Here is a 17,705-nt window from a genome sequence, read left to right as displayed (position 1 = left end):
TGTTGATGTTTTGAGTTTTTCCTTGCCCTCAGGTAGGTTTTAGATCAGGGGGTGATGTTATAATAGTCTGTGGTTTGCAATAGTCTGTGCAACCCTTTGAGACGCCTTGTGATAAGGGCTATACAAATAAACATGACTTGACTTAAAAAGGTAACTGGTATATGTGCTGTGAACAAATCAGAGAAGCATCTTAATGCACATGTGGGGAAAAAAAACACACCTCAACATATACAAATATACATATTTATTGACTGTAATACAATAAAAGGAATAGAGATTCTTACTTGTTCTAAAACAACGCTCACAAAATAAAAAAACATGAAAACGTATGTTGTAACAAAACACCGCTGCGAGAAAATATGGCTGAAGCCCTTCTTCAAAACACGATCGTGTGTTTTTTAACTGCCCTGACTCAGTGAACCCTGACAAAAGTTGAACGATTCGTACAAGCCTTTATCATACACGACACCACAAAATGACAGATTGCAACACAAATAATACGTTTTTAAAAGAATCCTCTCGCGTGGTATAAGAAAACGAGAGAGGTAAACTCATCATGGCAAATGACAATAGCAGCATTAAAAAACTAAAAAAAAAAACTAAGGTTGCGTAATTTCATCCATTTTTTAAAAAAGTCTTTCATAAAAATATAGGCATCTTACTGGAATCGAACGGAAATGTTGTATTGCTACGGGTAATTCATGTAACAAGTTTAAAAATTCCTGAAAAACATTCAGCTCAAATCCTTTTTTTTAGCTAACCTTCCGATGGAAGTCTGACCTACCATGTAACAGCATTCAGTAAATGGCAACCTGAACATTGGGCATGCTCTTTTTGTCCGGATCGCTAGAGCACCAAAAGAGGAGCGCCCGATGAGTCCGTGTCATGCGAGTACGGCGGCGAGTAGGCCATGGCGCTGCTGGAAGAGTCTGTCGAAACAGACACGTGGTTAGAAGTTTGTCTCAGAAACACTTAGAACTAACCTACGCTTGTCAAAAATATGTGCAAGGGGGAGAAACAACAACTAAACACAGGATATTGCCGTAATTCCTATACTACAGTGGAACCTCGGTTTTCGAACGCCTCTCAGTTCGAACAAATCGGAGTCCGACCAAAAATTCGCTGTTCGGTCAAAAAATCGGAGTACGAACGCCGGAGTTCGAACGCCGGTAATGCGTGAGCGCGTACGCTAGGGTGTGATGCTGAGCGGCGTACGGGTGTTTTAGCCCCTTATTATGCCTCCGAAGAAAGTCAGTGCAAGCAGCAAAGTTGCTACAGGTGAAAAAGGAAAAGTAGTGCGTACAACTATTGCCTTTAAGAAAGAAATAATAGCAAAATATGAAGGAGGTGTGCGAGAGTCTGATCTTGCTAGGGAATACAGCATGGCTAAATCTACGATCAGTACGATACTAAAGAATAAGGAGGCTGTGAAATCTAGTGATGTGGCTAAGGGAGTAAGTGCTATAAGCAAGCAACGGCCGTCCACCTGCGCCTTCTGCTGACCACCACAAAGGTAAGAAATCCTATCCATAATGCTTTTCTTTATCCTTTTTATTTTTTATTTTTACACGTTCATGTTAGCGTAATCTTTCGTACGGAAGATTACGATAACGCTGACGTACGATTAGCCTGGGTTAGCTTTATGTGGGTGTTGAAACGGAGTCCCCTTTCCAATGAACCACTCACCACTTGTTGTGGAGACCCGAGTGCTGAATGACTTGTAAACGACCTGATTTTTTTTATTTTTACACGTTCATGTTAGCGTTATCTTTCGTACGGAAGATTACGATAACGCGGACGTACGATTAGCCTGGGTTAGCTTTATGTTTACGTTAAACATTCAAGGTGAACATTCAGGGTGTTGGGACGGATTAAAACAATTTACATTATTTTTAATGGGAAAAATGATTTCGGTGATCGAACAAATCAGTTTTCGAACAGGGTTCTGGAACGGATTATGTTCGTGAACCGAGGTTCCACTGTATACGGTGCCTAGCAAAGGTATTAGCCTCCCAAGAACTTTTTGTCATATTGCCACATTTTAGGTTTCTACAACAAGTGAGACGCACTCGTGAAGTTGAACCCAATTATTTCAACCTTTTACATTAAAAAAGTAGGTTTTCACAAATATTGGCGCCCTGTTCTCTCAGCTCAGCCACCTGATTCCACAAGTTCCCGAATGACTTTTGAAATGAAATTAAATGAAATGATCTGCATTTATATAGCGCTTTTCAAGTCAAGACTTCCCAAAGCGGTGCTTCACATTTCCCAATTGCGACCGTGCAGCCATGTAAGGCGCTTACCTGCTTATTGGGGGCATTAGAGGTTCAGTGTCTTACCCAAGGACACATCGACATGTAACACGGAGGAACCAGGATTCGAACTGCGATCTTTGATACCAAGACGAGCGCTCTACCCCCTGAGCCACTGCCGCCCCCACTCTAGATGACTAACAATGACGAACAGTGTGTCATTAAATCTCAGTTTAAATGCAAATGCTCCGTGATAGGTTCAAGGGTCTGCGAACGCAGACAGCATTATGAAGACACCAGGCAGGTCTGAGATAAAAGTTGTGGAAAAGTTCAAAGCAGGAATGAGATACAAAAAGAAATCACAACATCTACACATCTCCCAGAGCACTGTGTGAGCAATAATGTCAAAATGGAGAGAAAATAAAACCACAGCAAACCTATCAAGACCAAGAGAAAACCAAACAGAGTAGCAACCAAGAGACCCATGATCACATTGGATGACCTGGAGCCAACACAGCTGAGGTGGGACAATCAGTGCATAAGACTACTATTACTACAATGCATAAGTAGGCCCTTAATGGAAGAGTGGCTGGAAGAAAGCCCTTTCTGAAAGAATACCATAAAAAGGCCCGTTTGATGTTTGCAAGAACCCACATGGGAGACGCAAATAACATGTGGACAACTTGTGGTTGAACTTTTGGGGATGAATGCAAAGCAGTACGGTTAGAATAAGAGTAACACTGCACATCACCTGAAAAACATCAACCCCATTGTCAATCATGGAGGTGGCAGCATCATGATCTGGGGTTGCATTTGTTCAGCAAGAGTTGATGGAAAGATGGATGCACACAAGGCGATTCTAGCAGAAAATCAGCTAAAGTCTACAAGAGACCTGACAATGGGGCGCAAGTTCACCTTCTAACTGGACAGCGACACTAAACATAAAGCAAAATCTACAACGGGATGGTTTAAAACTAACAATATAAAATGTGTTAGAATGGCCAAGCCAAAGTCCAGACCTCAATCCTGTAGAGCCTTTTTGGAAAATGCTGTGCGCAAACGATCACCATCAAACCTTAGGGAACTGTTTTGTAAGGAAGATTTGGCAATTATTTCTGTTTCAAGATGAGCAAAACTTATAGACATGTCCCAAAAGACTTGTGGCTGTGATCGCAGCAAAAAGAGAGTGTACAAAGTATTAATTTAAAGGGGGGCAATATTTTTGCTTTCTTTTCAATTTTTATTTGTTGGCACCATATAAAATGTTGAATTTTTTTTATTTTGTGTCTCAAATGTTGATTCTTACAAAGTATTTTGAGTTTTTTAATCTATAAATTTGAAGCCTGAACTATGGCAATGAGTCAAAAAGTTCTTAGGGCGGCCAATACTTTTGCAAGGCACTAAAAGCTGCCGCTGCACCCAATACATTTTCAAAGGGAAAACATTTTTAACATGCACTACCATTCAAAAGTTTGGGGTCACCAAGACAATTTCATGGTTTCCCGGAAAAAGTCCCGGAGAGCGATTTTATGGTCATTCCTGAGTTTTTTGTTAGTGAAGACTTAAAACGATAAATGTAAGAAGAGGTAGTTCGGTGAATTATCTAGTGTGCTCTAGGTTTTCTTTAATATTCGGAAGAAAATGGTGAAAGTAGGAAACAGACCGTTTCAAATACTGTCAAAGCCCATTTTCTAATTTCTCCAGTACCATTAAAAGAAGAAACTATGTAAATCATGTAATTTGCAGAGCCACCAATATATCTATGGTTTACATATGAGATTTTTGAAGTTGCGTGTGCATTTATCAGGACATATGATTTTTAGATCTTGAGTAAATCGTGAATATGTGTGTTTTTGAGACAAATCTCTCCCCATATAGGTGTTGGGTAAAAAAATGACAGTCATATATAACTTAGATTTTCAGTTGCAGGAAGTTCACCACTGGGAAATGCTACCGTAAATTATGTAATCCTTGCCCTAACACACATTTTATTGTTTATGTGTAGCATGCGCCTTTCCTCTAGGGCATGACCCATAGAGGGCAATGGCACTTCATAAGACAATGCCATACAAACATATGCCAGCTGCGGTTAAAGAAGTGAAACATGGCAACAATTTCCAGCATTTACAAGCAGTTCACTCAAAACTCAAGCACTTTTCAATCCATTAAAACAACATTACAATTCGAGCATTTGAGGATTTCGAGCACCCGTACAATCCAGGTAGAAAAAAAAACTGACTAACATAGCTGGTCCAAAAAATATAAATGCTGATGTTGGGCGATTGAAATCCCTTCAGCAAGACAAAGACGTGGAACCAGACACCTCGTCCTTTCCCTTTCAAACCAACAACAAAACACGGGCTGCTGCACTATAATCCGACTGAAATCAGAGTCGGTCTCTAAAAATGACATAATAAACACGAGACCTCCTCTGGCATACTTTTAATGGGACTCGCTGGATTTGATCAGTGGGTGTAAGGTGACCGAGAACATAAGGGATTGTAAAATGCTTGGAAAAGGACAGGAATGCAGTGCTTTCACTGTTAGTGGGTGCCAAGTTACTGAGAAGTGGGAAAAAGAAGTGGCTGGGGGCGGTTCTGCAGCTTCACATCAAGATCATGTGGTACTGTATGTGGATGTGGGTTCAACCACTAATTGATCATCCCTCCTTTCATTTTCTTGAAGCAGATTTTCCGATGTTTTCCTTACAGCGCAGGCTTGTTACATTCACAGCCAATACATGCACTTCCTGTAATGCCCCTACATACAAGGAAAGGAGATAGCAATTGATTTTTTTAGCTTAACCCTTTGGGATGGACGCTCGGCCAAAAATTATAAATCTAGAGATCTGTGTTTTGTGTGACACCATGCGCTGACCCGCATGTAGACAGTCGGCCATATTGGCAAGGTCCAACAGAAGCGGGTTGATGTTATCATGGGTGTACGCTGTTTAAATGAAAGTGGAAGGTGTAAGGTGTCATTTTATTCCGTCTCCCTGCAATAGTGACCTCTCAAGGCGAGAGAAGTAAGGAATTGTTGATGAGGAGGCGATGAAATCATTATCAAGGCTTAGTAAAGCAGACCAGAATTGTATCTGTATGTGAGTGTGTTCTGAACATTTTGTAAATGGTAGGGGATCAGGAACATAAATGCATTTTAGAATAAATAATAGGGAAACTTGGTTGAACAGGGACCTATCGCTACTTCGCACTTCAGTTATTGCTGGTCCACACACTTGCGTGGGAAAAAGAAAATGTCGTTTAAAAAAATGACCAGGAAAATGTTTTTTAATAAATAAATAAAAAGGATCGGATAAATAAAACAACAAATGCTTCCCACACAGACGGCACTGCTCTTGCGACTGTGCAAGAGGGGGTCCAGTGGGAGGCAGGGGCAGCAAAGATTCACACCGACCAGCACCTTGACTTGGAATCTTCAATGCCAATTCATAGCATAGCGTCTTTCATACTGCAGTGTGACCAGACACCTGTTCTGCATTCCCCTGCATCTCACTTAAAAGAGTTTGTGTCCTTTGTCATTCCGCCAAAGCGATGCATGCATGCATGCATGCCTCTGTGTGTGTGTGTGTGTGTGTGTGGCTTTTATCAAGGAGCAACCCCCTCAAAAAAAACATGACTAACTCAGTTGGTAAATTGGCAGGTTCACTCTAATGAAGGCCGCAATTAAAAAAAAGTGTGACACTACTTTGCGAAATTTCATTTTTTGCAGGTGACTCTGTTCCCTAAAACTGAGTGATCTTGTATTTCTTATTGACTACCTTATGGATAAACAGCTAACTTAACGTAACCTGTCAGGCCAGGCATTTGTTTTTCCTGCCAAGTGCACAGCTTTAACAACAATTTGTTTCTTCCTGAGGCTAGCTACCAACTATCCGGACTTTTATCTAGTTCTCTCTGCATAAGTAAAAAAACAAATATGCTCATTTACATATTGTATTTATCCAGCCTTTAATTAAACTTTCTTCTTTTTTTTTCTTTTACTAAACTTTTTTTCAAAAGACAAACCCTCTGCCCTGTAATATGATGACGACACAGACTGGGCCCCTTCTTTCCAGCTTTTTCGTGGAAAACTTGATTCGGCCCCGCCTCACCCAGACCCAAACTCCAGCAGCCCCCAGGTAAAACGAGTTTGAGACACCTAATGCAAATATACAGGTATGTATGTATGTATGGGAATCCAGCATGGCCGCCACTACTCAGGTTGCCCAGGAGCAGATCAAGTGATTAGGAACCATCTATCGAAAGTTCATCCGATCAAAGGACGTGAAACAGACAGATGACTCATCAAAAAGCAACCTGAAGCTTACAGAGGGAGAAACTGGTTATGTTGATTGTTTATTTTACATGTCTCGCAAGTCAGTTCTCATCATTTAAATGACAAAACGAGTCTCAAGGCAGTTGCCAGACCAGTACTGAATTTGATAGTGATCGTCGGTTCTTTATATCTAATCATCTGAAAAAACTAAGGCCTGGGGGTGTTTTAATCCGGCCTAAAAATAGAATAACAATTTTAAAAAGTGTTCGAAAAGTACTATACTGAGAGACCCTTCATGTGCCCCCATAAAAACCCTAGTTTTTATTGCGCTCATGGCCAACATTAAATTACTTCTAATTATAGTTTTTATTTATAAATAAACATATTTGTACATTGAGTGTTTCAAAACCAATTAGATGAAACGGTTCATTCAAAAACCAAAACAAATAAAATATGACTTGTGCATGCAAATGCAAGTAATACACATTGCTTTGGTTATATTTTCCTCATGTAATGACTCAAAAGGGTGATTAGACAAAAAAACACATTTCCCACTAAGCCTTTTGACAACAATACCTGCAAAGTGATTGCTAAGCACCGCCACACTGCAGTGTTTTATATAAATGCCAGTAAGAGAAATTGAGAACGTATCCTAGAAATGTCCAAGAAGATTTTGTCATATCTAGTGTACAATGTATTGTACAATGTGAATGTGAACAAAACAGGCCTACTCAAAATAGAATAGAGAACGCTTATCTCTGAAAAGTAAGAGGACACTTTAGATCGACAACAAAGGCAACCAGATGATGAAGTGGCTGTATCAGATCAAGAGGCTTCTCCTGCTACTGCTATCCATTGAAACCTAGTAGTGTACTAGTTTCACGTGGGGGAGAAAACCCATACCTAAAAAGCGTCAACAAAGCTCTACTTGCCCAAGACACACAACAGGAAGTGGTGCCCCGACAACCCAGGTGGTTAAGTGAAACGTGATCGCAGAGGTATCGGATTTGTAAATGTACTTTGTAAATGTACTCTATTTACACAGCCCTTTACCACATTCCTTTGGGTGTACCAAAATGCTTTTCAGCAGATAAAAAGAAGAGAAGCAATAAGTTAAAAAAACAAAAAACAATAAAGGACTCTATTTCAGCATACAGACACTGCCCTGGCTAGGAGTTAAATTGAATGATTGACGTTTTTTGAATCCAGACACTCCCCTACTTCAAACATTTTTTCGGGATGGCGAAAAATAACCGGACAAATGCTGTATGTTAGATTTTGTATTGTGTGCACCTTTTTCCGAGTAGAGGACAGTACTATAGTGTGGCGCGGGGAGAGGTCAACCAGAATCCACCCCAAAGAAGAAATCTGGCTTCCACTTCCTAGTTCCTGTGTAAACATACTGCGCGTAATAGTTGGATCGCTTTTTTTCGGCCACTATTTATCAGGAGGAAGTCGCCTAACTCTTGAAGCACATCTTCCAACAGTAAGTTAAACTCAACTTTATTTATCTTTAGAGCATATTATTTTATTAAATGTTTATTTTTTAAGTACAAAACAATACAGGTTACTTAAACAAGCCTTAAACATACGTGTACAAACCTTAAACATACAAAATATAGCACTGAACAAATTCAACTTACAAACGATCGTCCGGAACCTATCTCGTTCGTAAGTAGGGCAGCATCTGTATGGCCTATGTCTTGAACAAGCATTGGGTTCTTTTTTTACCCAAGGTAAAATTGTGGTAAAATAATCCCCCAAATGTGTCAAAATATAGCCTAAAATAGTTAGTTCAGGTAAATAATCTAGGCAACTAATTTTATTTGAAGACATCTGAGAAACAGAGCCTTAAGACAACAGCTTTGTGCAACTCACTTCTTCCGCTGTAATGTCTCATTCTCCTGGCCAGCTCATCTGACGGCGTCTGCTCCGAGACTTTCACCTCTGGGACTATTGGTAAGAAAAACAAGAAACCAAATGAACAAATTTAAGCACATAATAATTTAAAAACTGATGTGAGGTATCTAAAACTGCAAAAAAATGTGCACTTTGGCTTTAACTAAGCGAGGTCTGCTATGTCCAGATCTCCTCAGTCAGGGTTAACCTTCCCAATACAAGAGATCATGGAAAAAGAATTTAGAAAATTCAGAGTCTTACATCTTGTTGTTAAGAGTAGTGCTGCTCCCGCTCTATTGCAGTTCACAATTACCATATTTTCCTCACTATGAGGTGCACCGGATTATAAAGGCGTACCTCCCAAAAATAGTCTTTTGTCATGCATTTTTTGTATAAGGTGAACTGGACCATAAGGCGCATGGAATTAAAACCACAGAAAGAGCTACCAGTGTATAACCGTTGTGCATTTTATACGGTGTATATTAGTGCAATGATTGATCAATCGAAAATGTGGAAAAGCATTGTATGAAATGGTAATCAAACCAAAAGAAAGTGCCAAAACCTATCCACTAATCCCTAGTGATTGAGTGATTGATACAGATGACATACAAAAAGGCATTTTATTGCATCTCATGATCACATTATTTTTACTCACCGTGCCAGAAAATAATGTTAGAGCATGGAGAAAACGGAAAGTCGTCCTGAAAGATATAAATAAACGCAAAAAAGTACGACGAGAGAAACAACTCTTAGGTATATTTTATGATTAATCTGACCTTGCATTTATATTTTTCAGGATCATAGTTTGCTTCATTCTCTTACATTCAGTGAATAAGCGTCAGCGCCCTTCACTGCCGCGACCTGGGTTTGATTCCTGTTGCATTGGCCGTTTTGCAAATTTGGTCAGAGTTTTTCAACTGATCAATCATTGCGCAAAAATGCACCGTATATCGCAAAATCTTGTGAAGTAAAACACGCGTACAAAAGCTGTATGCATTTCCGAACTTATCCACCGCATTTTGCATTATATGAGACGCACTAGATTATAAGGCGTACTTTCACATTTCCGGCAGGTTTCGGGTTTCTAGGTTCACCTTATGGTCTGGAAGATACGGTTATTTAACATTCTGTATATGATTGATGGTATTGTGTGTAAATGCTATAGTTGTGATCCCATAAGGTAGATCTGGGCACTCCGGTCTTTGAGGGCCGCATGCGTTTTTGGAGGTTTCTCTTCTTTAACTCAGGTGATACAAATGAACTCTTTAGCAAATTAGCAGTTGCTTGTTTACGATCTTAGTTATTGGAATCACTTGTATTGGAGCAGAGAAACCTGGGAAATCTGGCAGGACATGTGGTCCCCGAGGACCGGAGTGTCTAGGTCTGTCGTGAGGCTAGGTTCTGCCTACCTCGCAATCATTTCACAGTTTTCAAACTTGCAGATAGGTCTGAAATGCAACGCATCGTGGTTCACTTTCAACAAATGTTATTAATCTCGTGCCGGCAAGGGGGCCTATAGTGGCTGCAGCGCCGGAGCTAAGGTGAAGGCTAAGCGGCTAGCGGCGATAGGAGCCTTCGGTACCGTCCGTTATCATGAAAATGTGAACTCTCTACCAAATAAGACCGACGAACTGGCTGTGCTGGTGAAAAACATCAAAGCGTACAGGGAGTACATATTGTTGTGTTTTACGGAAACGTGGCTCACGTCTAGCATCCCGGACGCTGACGTGGAGCTACCCGGAGCTACCCGGCTTCAGCGCTGCTAGGACAGACAGAGACACAAAAGCCTGCAGGAAGCGGAGAGGAGGTAGACTCGCTAACACGAGGTGGTGTAACCCTGGGCACAAAGATTTCCATCTGGTGCATGGACGTCAAACTTTTGGCCTAGCGTTTGATCATCCACTCCGCTGTTGCTAAACTACAAACACAGCACCCCGAGGCCATCCTGTTAATCTGTTAATAGTCAACACAAGGATACTGGTGGAAGTGTGAATTTCCCCACGGAGATGAATAAAGTATCTATCTATCTATCTATCTAATCTTAAAAAGTCCTATTTTCTTACAGTCGCTGCTCATGAAGGTGTTGGTCATAGTCTCGTTGCCGCTGTCCGGCAGAGTGCCGTCACTGCGTCCGTTGGGACGTTGACCTGTGGAATGAACCCGCTTGTTGCGTTTCCCCTTGCGGGTGCTGATGCGGATGACGCCGCGCACCAGCTTGCACTCCGCTTCCTGCTCCTCGATGTTGTAGTCCTGAGCGATGCTGTAGATGAGCTCGCTGATCTCGTTGGTTTTACGGGAGAAGGACGAGTCCGAGGTGCACTTGGCCAACTGGTCGATCTGATGCAAGGCATAAAGCTCCAGCAGCTTTTTAGTGATGAGAGAGTCAATATCGGTGCCCGCGTCACTCAGGTCATCCAAGTCGTAGTCCTCGCGGGATAATAAGCTGGTGTTGCTGACCGGCCTATGGCTCTCCCACCGGCCCGAGGCCCGGGTCCTCTTGGAGGCCGTGATCGGATACCTTACCTTCTGACCTGCGATGTGCACATCCGGGTAGCGGAAGCTGTCGCTCGTGGGCAGCAATTTAACAGACTTAGTGGGCTCAAATGACATTCCGCCGCCACCAGGAGAGTTGGTTATCGCGGTGCCATTAGGAGGGTGGGACTCGCCACTCGTTTTAGAGGGATGGTCCGTGGAGCTCTCGTTAATGGGCAGACAAGGTTCTCGACTGCCGTAAAATCCACAGGTCAATACGCAACAGATAAGCGCCTTGCAGCCGCTCCAGCCCATTGATGCGCAGGAGCCACAAGCATGTCTGTTGGTGGGCGTGTTGTCTGCCGAGCCCGGGATGAAACCGATAGTCTCTGAGCCTTGCCCGGCGCCGTTACGCGGGTGTGCCTTGTGACCGTGTTTGGTTTCTGCGTAGCGGGAGTGGTTGTTGTGATGATGCTCTCCGTAGGGATCTTTGTAGGCGTTTTGTTTGGTTGTACTTTGCCTGAAGATTGTCGGGGCCTGACTGTACTTGTTTGGTCTGGAGCTGTGATTTTTGTGGTGGCGTGATGCCTGTGGAGCCCCAGTGCCAGGCATGGCTCAGAACAGCCCAGACCTGCTAGGGGGTACAATACACAAGTTAGCACTCTCACTTAAAAAATAAATTAGCATAACCAGTACTCATTCCTGTAAAGTAACCGGAATGTCCCATTAAAATGTATGACTTGAAAAGTAGTCTCCAGTATTTTTCCTCAACCTTTTTGTTATAGATGTGCTTCTGGAAATATATTTTTTTCAGCCAAGTACTCAATCAACAAGCAGTATTCTGTCGAGGATTTTTTACATTATTTACATTATTTGTGATTGCAACATCCTTTGCTGTCTGGTAATCCTGAAAGGGGGATGCCACATGTGCGGTCCCTTCTCAAGGTTTCTTCATTTTCCTCATGTTGAGGTTTTTGAGTTTTTCCTTGCCCTCATGTTGGTTCCAGATCAGGGGATGGTGTAATAATAGTCTAAAAAAATAGTCTGTGTAATAACCTGTGAAGCCCTTTGAAACTCTTTGTGATTAAGGGCTATACAAATAAAAATGACTTGACTTGACATTATACACTGTCCCATTTTTTTATAGTAAACAAACAAACTAAAAGTAACATTTTATTCAACTGAAACTTTTAAACCTGTTTTCAAGTCAATAAGGAAAATGACTCGTTTACAAAAATGTTTGATTAAAAATACTATATTTTTTTAATTGTTTTTCAACTAGGGAAAATGAAATATAGAGGAAATTACTCACAAGATTAACCATTTCCCTTCAAATTATTATTTTTTTAAAAGTAAGACACTATATTTTTAAAGCATAGTAAAACTGAATAACTGATAACTGATATAGTTTTACGATTGACACAAAAGTAAAAAGAATATATAAGTAAAATAAGTTTCAAATAGGAAAAAAATAATTACATTTCGCAAGATAAGCTGTAATTTGAACTACCTTTTTCACAAAATACATAAGAAAAACAAGTGCTTTGATTATCCGTCAATGGTACTATACATATATATTTATTCTGATTCCCTCAAGGTTTCTACAACATGGGTGATTTGAGAATCGCTGGTCAACGGCAATCCTTTCGTTTGGTGACATTTCTCCTAATTTTATTGGTACTTTCACGTTGGATATTATTGTTGTCCAGTTAGATTTCGCTTTCTTGACTGCCAAGAAATTCAGGAATGGAAACAAACTATTTTAGAAAGCAATGTGAGCTTTTCATACTGGTCAAACTGTACTATTTTAAGTTTATATTTATAATTTTTTTTTGCTAAAACATTACAATATTAACCTACTTTAAGTGATAATTATTATACTTTATTAAACTTCATTTTCTCTAGCCATTGTTTAAAAATCTCCCATGCTCATTGGTTCTTTTGGCGATTACGGATGCTTAATTTGGACATAGGGACAGAAAAGGCAGCAAAAGAAAGACAACTAGTAGAGCTGCATTTTGCAAAACTGGAAAGTATCTTAAGAAATCAGGATATACCAGTACTAAATCAATCCCACCACTACAGACGCTCCACCAACTTACGACCATTCAAGTTTCGAAAAACGGTAGATACGATCATTTTTTTCGGGATGTTGAAAAATATTCGGACATTGCTGTAAGTTAGATTTTGTATTGTGTGCACCTTTTTCTGAGTAAGGACATTATTGTTGTGCTTCTTTCCGCCGCTAATGGCGTCACCCAGTAACCACCCCGAAGAAGAAATCTGCTTCCTATATCCGCTTTCTCTTCCTAGTTCGTGTGTAAACATTCTATACTGTATCTCTAGCGCGCTAAGAACTTTGACATTTTTATTGTCTAATATCTTGTGCACCCATTCAATATGGTTGGTGTAAAGTGTGAAAAAGAGGCGAGCCGTTTCTTTTAAAATGAAAGTGGAATAAGAAAGGTTGATGCGGTTGAGAAAATGGTAGGATAATTTTTTTTCGGCCACTTTCTACCACGGAAGAGCAAGTCGCTTAACTCTTGAACGCATCTTCCAACATTAAGTTAAACTCAACTTTATTTATCTCTATAGAGCATATTATTTTTTTAAGTACAAAACAATACGGGTTACTTATACAAACCTTAAACATACATCGCTTTTTTTCAACCACTTTCTACCACGGAAGAGGAAATCGCCTAACACTTGAAGTTCATCTTCCAAGAGTAAGTTAAACTTAACTTTATTTATCTTTATAAAGCAAATTAGTTCATGAAATGTTTATTTTCATAGTTGAAAAAAAAAGGTACCGGTTACAAGCCTTAAACATACAAAATGTAGCACGAAAGCAACTTACGAACAAATTCAACTTACAAACGATCTCATTTGTAAGTAGGGAAGCCTGTGTATCTATACACTTATTTCATAAAATCCCTTAAGCAAATAAATAATCACATTTCTGGGGAAGGAAATAATCAACCATAATTCACGATTAGGCAGGGCTCAAACAGGGTTCCTGACAGCTTAAGTTAAATTCAAGACTTTTTAAGACCTTTTTTAATGCCTTTTGAAATCAAATTTGAGACCAAGTCGACAAAAAAAACCCCACAATTTAGACAAACAAAACATACAAAAAACATGGATTTGTGGCAAATTTAAGGAAATGTTTATTCTATCTTATTTTTTTTAAATCACATTTTGGTCCAGTTGAAAACTTTCCATCTGAAAAAGATAGCACCCTCCAAAGTTTTAGACATAGAAAAAAATACATAAAAAGGATGTTTACGGTACATAATGGATCCTCAGTCAAAACAAATAACCACCAATTCCAAGTAACTCTTCTGCATTTTTATAATAATGCATGGAAGAGGACTTTTTTTTACTACTTTTTTAGTTCAAACAAATATAACGTATACATGAATGTGTTTTTACATTTTTAAGAGTTTTGAAAATTGGATTTAAGACCTTTTAATGCCAATTAAGACCTTATTTTGAGGATGAAGAATTCAATGCCTTTTAAGAATTTTCAAGGAACCGCAGGAACCCTGTCAAAACCGTAATGCCTCTGTTATTTCAAAATGAAACCGGCTTTTAAATATATCTCAGTCAAATGAACTACAAAGCAATGAGTTACAAGGGGCACTGCATGCATACTAAAGGGAAATTTTGGGGAGGGGGAGATCAGATTTTTTATCTTGATTCGTACATATTTTAGTCAATCAGGGTTTCTCAAGGAATGCCTTACTGATTTGGCCATATTAGGTATAAACCTTTATTTTTTTAGGTTATTCGATAAAATCCCCAAAGAAAAAAACTACTGCTTTTATGTTGAATTGGTACGATTTTAAGTCACTCAGGGTCGACAGGTATGCATTTTCTCAAGGCCGGCAAACTTCCCCGCTATTACGCCATCTTTTTATGTCCTCTGGTTTGCAGAGAGAATCATCTAATACACTTGGGTCAATCAGGAAGCATGCGAGTCAGGCCCGCAAGACTACACACTGAGAGAAGCGCAGGAGATAAATGAGCTGGAGTTTTACAAATGTTCACTTGATGTCACCTGAGCCAATCACCACTTGCAAAGCAACTGTCGTAGTATCTTTCTATCAGTCTCTTTCTATTCCTCTCTCTCCCTTTCTTTTTTTATCTCTCTTTCCTGCTCTTTCGTTCTCCCTCTATTTTTTTTCGTCTATCTCTTACCCTGTCTCTCTCCCTTTTTATCATTTTCTCTCTCTTTTTCTGTTTCTCCCTCTCTTATGTGTATTATTTTTTCTCTCTCTTTTCTATTCCTCTCTCTACCCTTTTTTCTCTCTCTTTCTTGCTCTTTCTTTCTCCTACTTTTTTCCCCCAATTTATTTATTACCCTGTCCCTCTCCTTATTATATCTCTCTTTGTCTCTTCCTCCCACTCTTATTCTTTTTTTATGCCTCTCTCTTTTCTATTCCTCTCTCTACCCTTTATTTTCCCCCTCTTTGCTGCTCTTTCTTTTTCCTAATGGTTTTCCATTTATCTCTTACCCTGTTTCTCTCCATTTTATATTTCTCTCTTTTTCTCTTTCTCCCTCTCTTATGCTTATTCTTTTTCTATCTCTCTTTTCTATTCCTCTCTCCCCTTTATTTTTCTCTCTCTTTCCTGCTCTTTATTTCTCCTTCTCTTTTATCCCCATCTATTTATTACCCTGTTACTCTCCTTTTTATATCCCTCTTTTTCTCTTTCTCTCTTTCCCCCTCTCTTATTCTTACTATTTTTTTCTATCCCTCTATATTTTCTATTCCTCTCACTACCATTTCTTTTTCCCCTCTTTCCTGCTCTTTCTTTCTCCTTCCCTTTTTCCCCCATTTATTTATTAACCCTGTCCTTCTCCCTTTTTATATTTATCTTTATCTCTTTCTCTTGTGAGGCCCCTTCTCAAGTTTTCTTTTTTCCTCACGATGAGGTTTTGAGTTTTTCTTTGCCCGTCTGTTGGTTTAAGGTCAGGCGATGGTGTCGTTGTAATCTTGTGCAGTCCTTTGAGACATTTTTGTGATTAAGGGCTTTATAAATAAATGTGACTTGACTTCTCTCTTTCTCCCTCTCTTCCTTTGCTCCCTCTCTGTCTTTTTCTTTTCGCTTATTCTTTTCATCTTTCCTTCTCTCGCTTTCTTCTTCTTTATTCATTTCTTTCTTCTTCCTTTCCTTTGTTTCTCCCTTTCTCTATATTTCACTCTCTCCCTTTTGCTGTCCCTCTTACCCCCTCTCTCTGCACGGACCACAGACTATTGCAAACTACAGACTATTATTACACCATCCCCTGATCTAAAACCTACATGAGAGCAAGGAAAAACTGAATAAAAAACCTCAGCATGAAGAAAATGAAGTCTCTCTCTCTCCTTTCTATCCCTCTCTGTCTTTTTCTTTTCACTTATTCTTTTCATATTTCCCTCTCTCGCTTTCTCCTTGATTTCTTTCCCCTTCCCTTTCCTTTTTTCCTTCTTTCTATATTTCACTCTCTCCCTTTTTCTGTCCCTCTTACCCCTCTCTGCACGGACCGCAGACTATTGCTACACCATCCCCTGATCTAAAACCTACACGAGAGCAAGGAAAAACTCAATAAAAACCTCAGCATGAGGAAAATGAAGTCTCTCTCTCTCTCCTTTCTATCCCTCTCTGTCTTTTTCTTTTCACTTATTCTTTTCATCTTTCCTTCTCTCGCTTTCTTCTTGATTTCTTTCTCCTTCACTTTCCTTCTTTCTCTTTATTTTTCACTCTCTCCCTTTTGCTGTCCCTCTTACCCCCTCTCTCTGCACGGACCAGACTATTGCAAACTACAGACTATTATTACACCATCCTCTGATCTAAAACCTACATGAGGACAAGGAAGAACTCAAAAAACATCAGCATGAGGAAAATGAAGAGTCTTTCTCTTTCTTGTGCTTTCCATCTTTTTTCTATTTCTTTCTGTCTCTTTTCCTTAAATCTATTCATCCGGCCCCGGTAAGATTTATTTTCTAGCATGTGGCCCCCAGCTAGAACGAGTTTGAACCCCCTGATCTTATACGTTGAATGCAAACTAAAGAGGAATCTTGCTCATTTTTCGTTTTTACACAGCAGATGTAAATACAGGGTGAAAGTAAAGGCCTAGGTTCCAAATGCCCGTCAAAAGACAGGTAACATAGGAGCGTTACTACAGTACGACTGAATGTAATACAGTACAGTAACGCAGGCTCATTTTTGTCCCGCCCTAATAGCTTGATCATCCGGACAATAATAACACACCCAAAACGCAACCAACCACCTCATTTTTAAATGCCAACGAAACAAAAAATGTACTTACCGCATAAGAATAACCAATTCAGCTGAACGTATTTGTTGGAGCCAAGGGCGGAAGTCGCAAAAAAAAAAGAAAAAAAAAGTTACTCTCCTGTCGCGTCAAATAATTTACGGCCAACTGCATACACGAAGTTTGTGTCAGGTTGCGGTCACCAAACACAAATGAATTTAACTCAAAAGAAAATAAAGGCCTCTTTGAAAAATAATTAGAGGAGTCATTCGTGTTTTCCTTTCGTTTGAGTTTGTTGCCGTCCGGTGTTTGGCTACTACGAGCGGCTACGGCTAATCCCTGGTGGTTACCGCAGGTGAGTGGTGACGTCACGCAAGGCGGGTATTAATGCGCGGAGAGGCGGAAGACTACATCAACGAAAGAGGAGTGATGGGAATTGAAAACCTTTTTTTTAAAAGAAGCGGCTATTTCGATTTGTCTCACGAGAAAAAGACGTCTCTTTCGGCTTCCAAACGGTTCTTTAGATTTTTTTGTATTTATTAAATTAT

The 17,705-nt window shown here is 39.9% G+C and overlaps 1 protein-coding gene across 2 annotated transcripts; it reads right to left on the bottom strand.

Annotated features, from left to right (window-relative positions):
• Window positions 1-457: 457 nt before the first annotated feature.
• On the bottom strand, window positions 458-17,311 carry kdf1a (keratinocyte differentiation factor 1a). Of its 2 annotated transcripts, none has more exons than XM_088327315.1 (4): window positions 17,212-17,311; window positions 10,490-11,532; window positions 8,406-8,480; window positions 458-929 (listed from the first exon to the last, which is right to left on the bottom strand). In XM_088327315.1, the coding sequence occupies exons 2-4, from the start codon at window positions 11,508-11,510 to the stop codon at window positions 847-849; spliced, it is 1,179 nt and encodes a 392-aa protein (XP_088183441.1). In that variant the 5' UTR covers window positions 11,511-11,532; window positions 17,212-17,311; the 3' UTR covers window positions 458-846. The 2 variants fall into 2 exon arrangements, with proteins under 2 accessions (XP_088183441.1, XP_088183443.1); XM_088327317.1 differs by having other exon boundaries at window positions 10,490-11,529.
• Between the last annotated feature and the right edge of the window lie 394 nt (window positions 17,312-17,705).

The sequence above is a fragment of the Urocampus carinirostris genome, chromosome 2 (genome assembly GCF_059441175.1).
Source record: "Urocampus carinirostris isolate Australia breed hairy pipefish chromosome 2, RoL_Ucar_1.0, whole genome shotgun sequence".
Taxonomy (NCBI): domain Eukaryota; kingdom Metazoa; phylum Chordata; class Actinopteri; order Syngnathiformes; family Syngnathidae; genus Urocampus; species Urocampus carinirostris.
Note: the sequence above shows the minus strand (reverse complement) of the source record. Positions and strands in the feature narration are given on the sequence as shown.

Excerpts from the sequence above, each read along its gene's own strand:
- kdf1a (XM_088327315.1), bottom strand. The coding sequence starts at position 11,510 with ATGCCTGGCACTGGGGCTCCACAGGCATCACGCCACCACAAAAATCAC. Across the intron at positions 8,481-10,489 it reads CACCTTCATGAGCAGCGACT|TCCCAGAGGTGAAAGTCTCG; the intron begins GTAAGAAAATAG and ends TCTTACCAATAG. Across the intron at positions 930-8,405 it reads GAGACATTACAGCGGAAGAA|ACTCTTCCAGCAGCGCCATG; the intron begins GTGAGTTGCACA and ends CTGTTTCGACAG.